We start from the raw sequence: 6,473 nt of genomic DNA, 5'->3' as shown, positions 1-6,473 counted from the left end.
TTATATTTATTTATTGAATAAGAATATATGTTTATAATTGATATCTAAATAATATAATTAATTATATATTCAATATTATTCATTTATTTGTATTTCTATATCACTATTATTAATGATATGTTCGATATTATTCATTTATTTATATTTTAATATCATTGTTTTTTATTAATCATTTTTTAATATATCAATTATTATTATTATCAATAATATTTATTCACATAGAAAACACATGTATATATTTATAATATTTAATCATTAATATGAGTATGTTCATGTTAGTCGTATGTCAATATAGAGTTATGGCAGTAATGAGTTGTATTATTGTTTGGCTTCTATCATATTTCAAGGATGAATGGATGCTAAGATATGAAATTGCATTTGTACTAGTAGTAGAATTACTATTTGACTTCTCATGTTTTGGGAACAAAATATGTCGAGTAAAAGCATGTGCACCTAGACATGTAATGGATGGAGATGCAACATTTCAACACCTTCATTCATTTACATATAGTTTAATATCATATCCTTATGTACATTACAACTCCATTTATCTCACCTTTTCTCAAATGGAAAATTAGTTCTTGGAGATTTGTCTAGCATGTTTTACCAAACGACCAAACCCAAAATATTTATTTGGTCTTTGGCTTAGTACTGAAAGAAATAATGCACTTTTCAACAATGGAGTTATTACCTATTATTCCTTTGTGGTTTATAAAGCATTGTTGATTTTTAAGGTTGTGATATAGGTTCAAATGCAAAAGCCAAAAATGTATTTGGAAGTACAGCTTTTTCAAACTCCTCGTGTGGAAATCATTAGTGTGTAATTGGAGTTCCTTAAATCTCTCCCTACAAACAAAATCCTGAGAGGCATATGCTGAGATGGAGGGAAATATCATTTGTGCAACCAAAGTATCTCAAAGTTTTCAACATATCAGAATTTGAGATAATGGTGGAAGAGACCACCGTCACGGCAATGTTGATCCCAATGGTTAAGCCTCATCTCGTAATAGTATATTACTTAGCTAATAGAATATATCCATTCAGAGTAATTAAAGATTCAAATAGTTGTGCAAATACAATCTTAAGATGGCTATAATCTTTATGATGAATCTTTAAGAAGGCTTTAATTCGACCCACCTCCCTTAAATGGTAGTTACTGGATTATGCTTTTTCGTAATGTTCTCTTGAATGAGCATTTAAGAGATTACATTTTTATTGTGTTCAAAATTCTGAATTCTCTTTAACAAAATTCAGATCTTTATGGTTTGCTATGGTGACCCTTTACAATTAGTGAGTAGTTCGGTTATGTCTTTCTTAGACAGTATCCAGATCTTTTATGATTACTTTAGTGACCTTTATAATTAGTGGGTTGGAAGTTAGTTTATCAAATTGATTGTTTGACTCATTTTTCAATCTAGAGAATCTATTTGATGGCAGTGTCTTTTCTTTAGTCCTGTTCTATACGGAACAATTGCGTAATTAGAAATGTTAGAACTGGCGTTTAATGAATATGGACTTCAATTTAAAAACAACCAATAACTATACTAAGCAGCGTTAAGAATTCAATTTAAAAAACAACCTATGACTAAAGTAAGCAGCGTCTTTTCTTTAGTCCTGTTCTATATGGAACAATTGCGTAATTAGAAATGTTAGAACTGGCGTTTAATGAATATGGACTTCAATTTAAAAACAACCAATAACTATACTAAGCAGCGTTAAGAATTCAATTTAAAAAACAACCTATGACTAAAGTAAGCAGCGTTTAAATTCAATTTTAAAAAAACCTATGACTAAACTAGGCACCCTTTTTCTAATGAGCAGTACTCAATCATCGCTAGAACAAAACAAAAGAATGGACTAAAATGGAGGCGAGAGATCTTTGTTAAACAAAAATATGAGCAGGCATTAAGATTTTATTTTTTTAAATTAATATATCTATACATTACAGCCATTGATAAACAAAATCAGATAGATATACAGTTTTTACTCAACTTTCATCGTCCCATTTGCTAATGGGTATTTCTCCCGAATCAATGATCCTCACTTTTTTCCTAGGTTTTCCACTGTAGGTTCCAGCTCCTCCCTCCACTGCATATACAGTATCCATGCCTTGTATAACCTTTCCAAAAACGACATGCTGGCCATCCAACCTGAGGGTCCCGCAATGAATATGTTGATTCTAGATTAACTATTCATTCTTTGAAAACAAGATTAAAGCAAGCAAACAAAAATGGCTTTAGAGGCTTATATAAATTGAAGAAATTGAACGTAACATGCAAATTTCTTACCAGCTTGCTTTCACAGTTGTTATGAAAAATTGTGATCCATTTGAATCTGGGCCTGAATTTGCCATGGATACTATACCTGAACAGAACAATTTTGTGAAGAATTTATGATGACTTTGAAAAATCAGCTATTAATTGGTAGAAATAACACTTGCATTTTGGGTTCCAGCAAGGTGCTATACAAGTATGGCAAAATTCAATTCAATTCTCTACATCAACGTTTGGGCTTATAATCTATACCTAAGAATTGAAGAAGAATTTCATCTTGATAAAGAGAAAAACTCAGAAACTCTTGACAGGTGCTACTCATGTACAAATGACAATTCTCCAAGTGAAAGCAGTATATAAAAACAAACATATTAGCCTCAGTGGACTGGCTAAAGAACAACACTCCCCCTCTATTAGTGACTAGGGTATGGGAACTGGGTTTCATGGATATATTAGACCAAGATAAATGATGTGACCTTAGGTCATAGAAAAATGCATTCAAGGAGATGCATTATAGTTACTGGGAAACAAGAAGTTTAGCGCTCCCTCTTGTGCAACTTTGTCTATTTGTGATAATGGCATAACTTAAAAGATCAGATGAACAAAGACAAGATCAGAGCTACTCTAAACACAGTTGCCAAAATAAATTGCAGAATGAACTTCGAGGCCTTTGAATTTCCAAATATCAAGGGAACTCTAGACTAACTATAAAGACAGTTTCTTAAATCACCCGGCATTCCGAGTCTATGAAGTTGATCAGCTTCTAACTTCAAAGAGTTCAAAGTCTAAAATTTTATTGATTCCCTGAAAAATCTACAATGTTTGGAAGAGTCAAATGCATTTGAGCATTGATGTTTTAGTTGCTAAATTGAATGATTTTGCAGTATTTTAATCTATATTCGTTTATGAAATTATTTATGCATACAAATGTAGACTCATGGCAGCCATATATTAAAATGAAAACAAATTATTGGGTTCCCTTGGAACATGAGGTTACAACAAAATATTAAGGAAAATAAATAAATTACGCATAACAAAAAGTCTATAAACTATATATATCATCTCACATTAATGAAACACGAAGGAGTAGAGTTTGATGAGAAGGTAAAGTTGTCAAAGGCATTACCATAACACAGATTGGACTAACAGAAGTCTACAAAATTTTCTGATTCTTCATCTCAAAAAAAATGCAAGCTGCAGCCAGGGTCAACATTTTAAACTAATCATAAGTTTTCTCTAGAAAAAGGATGGCAATATCTCTCAACCTGAATCTAACACACTCCAAACAAACTGACCATACAAAAGTCCACTACGGGTACCAAGCAAGGTATATGAGGTTTGTCCCAATCTCTTGTTACCCATTTATGGCACAATAGTAATCATATAAACTTTATTAAAATCATGGCTCCCATCCTCTATCAATGTGCTAGGCAAACATAGCAAAACATAAGAGCCCTAAAAGTCCACTGATACTTATTGTGTTACAAAACATCCCATGGGCATACATGCAAATGACAATAAATACACGGCAATCACTCTTTTTACTGCAATAGTGTAACACAGGCAAAATGGCTATCCAAAAACAGAAAGATTTTATTTATTTTACCTACAAATGAACCCACTATGTCACAGATAAATCACAGTTCATCAAATCAGTTTTACTTTACCCTCGGCTTCATGTCACAGCTTAACTAGATCTAAAAGATGATGAGTTTAATACCATTTCAGCTCAGCTCATTCTGTGTAGTTTGAAGGCCATTGTTTCAAGAATTGCTTTCAATTAAGGTTAGCTTTAATAACTTTTTCCCATAAATTATGTTTGGGTTTTATAACTTTTTCCTAAATATTATGTTTGTGCTTTATTAATTTTTCCTAAAATATTGTTTCAGTTTTATAATTTTTACTAAATTATTATGATTGGTTTTTATAATTTCTTCCTAAAAAAAGTCTTGATTTTCTCGATCTGAAAAATTGTGTTTTTTGTTTTTGTTTTTTTCCCTCACAAATCTCTGAATTTTTTGGAAAAATTTTCCCCTAAACTATCAACAATTAGTGTTCCTAATCTCAAGGTTACTTTTTTCAACAACAAAAAATCATTGGAGGGTGTCAATATTTTCCACGAAAATCATGGTTTCTTGCAATCAATTTTCAAGTCATAGTACTCATTTACAATAGTTTTTTATGACTTTTTGAACAAAATTGCAGCTGGTTTTATGAAGCAGTGCAGGGTGTACCAATTTTTTTCCCAAAATTGTGGTTTTAGTTTGAGAAGTTGATCTCAGTGTCTCCGTACAGGGAGAGAAAGCTTTGTTACCCAACATCATGTTGGAAGATTGGGGTTAACTCAGTCATTTACACAGCTTTGCAGACAGAAGGGGGCAGCCTTCTATACATCCTTGACCCAAAAGACTTGCAGATTATGTCTTTTGCATTGGTAGTTCGAACAATGACCATCAAGGGAGGGTATTAAAATATTGATGTAATGTTTCTATGACGGTCATCTTAGTTTCTAGTTCTAGCTTCAGTTCACAATTGTTTCTGTTAGAAGTGTTAATGTTTTGTGGCTTTAGTCAGATGAACCTATAAATAATTATTTATGAGATATAATTTGTTCATTATATAAAAGGTTATATATATATATAAACTATGTAATTAATGAATAGACATTTCCCTTGAAGGGACATGTCTCTTCATAACCTTTTTCCCAATATAAATGTGAGTGAGATTGCTGCATTTGAAAACATACAGAAATCACGAGTAGTATTGTTTCAGTTGCAGCAATCCTCTGAATTCAACATGGTATCAGAGCAGGAAAGAATCTCTGTGATCAGCATAAGTGTCAAACACTAAAGTTTTGCAATCAAGAAGGTTGACAATGGCTGATTGGATCTGTGTCAAGCTTTTGTTTGGAAAACGCTGCAGCTGGATAAGGCTATAAGGGATAACCGGCTCAGTGTTTTGATATCTCTGTGAAGAAGTGTGTCTTTGCACCTGCAGGTGAAAATCTGCTCCAAAAATTATCTGAACAAAATGGATATCGTAGGTTCAATAGTATTAGAGTCTGCTTGTAGCTTGCTGCTCTTGCCTTGTGCAGAAGTGGAATTATTGAAAGCGAGATTGGTCAAAAAAAAAAGTCTCAGATCGGTGTAAGTCCACAATTACATAGCAACATTTGGGTTCATAATCTGCGAACCCCAAAGACAAACAGACCACCAATCATACTGTGGCACACATCAGAGAAGGTACTAGAGCTGCTGAGTTACGGGTGAGGCCGTGTATGGAGTCGACAAGGACATCATAAATTCAATATGGACATGGAAGGAAGAGGTCAAAGTGTCAGATCAATGTGTGGTGAATGATAATTGAAAAGAGAAAATGATGCACGCTTAAGTATGGGCTTGTTTTTGCACAAACTGACAGCCCAACAGGTGGCCTTCAATGATAAGAGTGGTGGATATGTTTCTCGTGTGCAGTGAAGACAATGGCAAAGTGAGTGTTCAAATAAAACCTGAGCATGGAAAAGGATTTCAAGTACCACTTCCAATAATGACAATGCAGTTGCTTATTTTCCAGAATAATGGTTTCCAATGCTAGATATAAAGAAAAATATTCCACCGTTAAAATGGAACAGGAAATTATCCTTGGAGATCACAACGCCCCTAGAAGAAAACAACATAGTGCATTAAAATAATATTATTTTAGCTTACATATTCATCATAGGAGAAAATTGAGCAATTTTTATCCTTGGCATATGTATTCCTTATATTAATGTTTCATGGTTAAATATATGCTGTCAGTGGAACAGCAATATCCGAAGGTTGCAGATTGCAATTTGGAAAGCATCAGATATTAGCAGCATGGAAAATGCACTTTGTTTAAAGGAGGATATCTGCAACATATATTGAAAGGATAGTTATAACGGGACGAGTGAAAATTGAAGATCAAAGTGCATATTGGAAAGAGGATATTCCCACTATTATATGTGATAAAGACGAATGTATATTACACCATATAGATGTGGTACGAAAATTAAGGTGATCAGATAAGGACAGAGAGAAAGGAATGCACTTAGGGTTTGTGAAGACCGCCAGCAATTTTGAACAGGGTGACCGTGATATGTACCACATAGACAAGGGGCCTGCTATGAATTGAGTGAAACAAATATAAAAAAATGTACGTTAAAAAAAAAAAGAATGGGCG

At 33.0% G+C, this 6,473-nt stretch overlaps 1 protein-coding gene across 2 annotated transcripts in view; it reads right to left on the bottom strand.

Moving 5' to 3' along the window:
* Positions 1 to 1,878: 1,878 nt before the first annotated feature.
* LOC149531198 (Cyclophilin-like peptidyl-prolyl cis-trans isomerase family protein) overlaps positions 1,879 to 6,473 on the bottom strand; it is an 87,006-nt gene continuing 82,411 nt past the window's right edge. For both annotated transcript variants that reach the window (XM_089808742.1, XM_089808743.1), the window contains exons 6-7: positions 2,289 to 2,364; positions 1,879 to 2,150 (exon numbers count right to left, since the gene is read on the bottom strand). In XM_089808742.1, the coding sequence (XP_089664868.1) occupies positions 1,988 to 2,150; positions 2,289 to 2,364 (239 nt within the window). In that variant the 3' untranslated portion in view covers positions 1,879 to 1,987. The remainder of the gene's footprint in view (positions 2,151 to 2,288; positions 2,365 to 6,473) is intronic.

Source organism: Cupressus sempervirens, chromosome 11 (assembly GCF_028749045.1).
Source record: "Cupressus sempervirens isolate cs-2001-9-10 chromosome 11, ASM2874904v1, whole genome shotgun sequence".
Lineage (NCBI taxonomy): Eukaryota > Viridiplantae > Streptophyta > Pinopsida > Cupressales > Cupressaceae > Cupressus > Cupressus sempervirens.
Note: the sequence above shows the minus strand (reverse complement) of the source record. Positions and strands in the feature narration are given on the sequence as shown.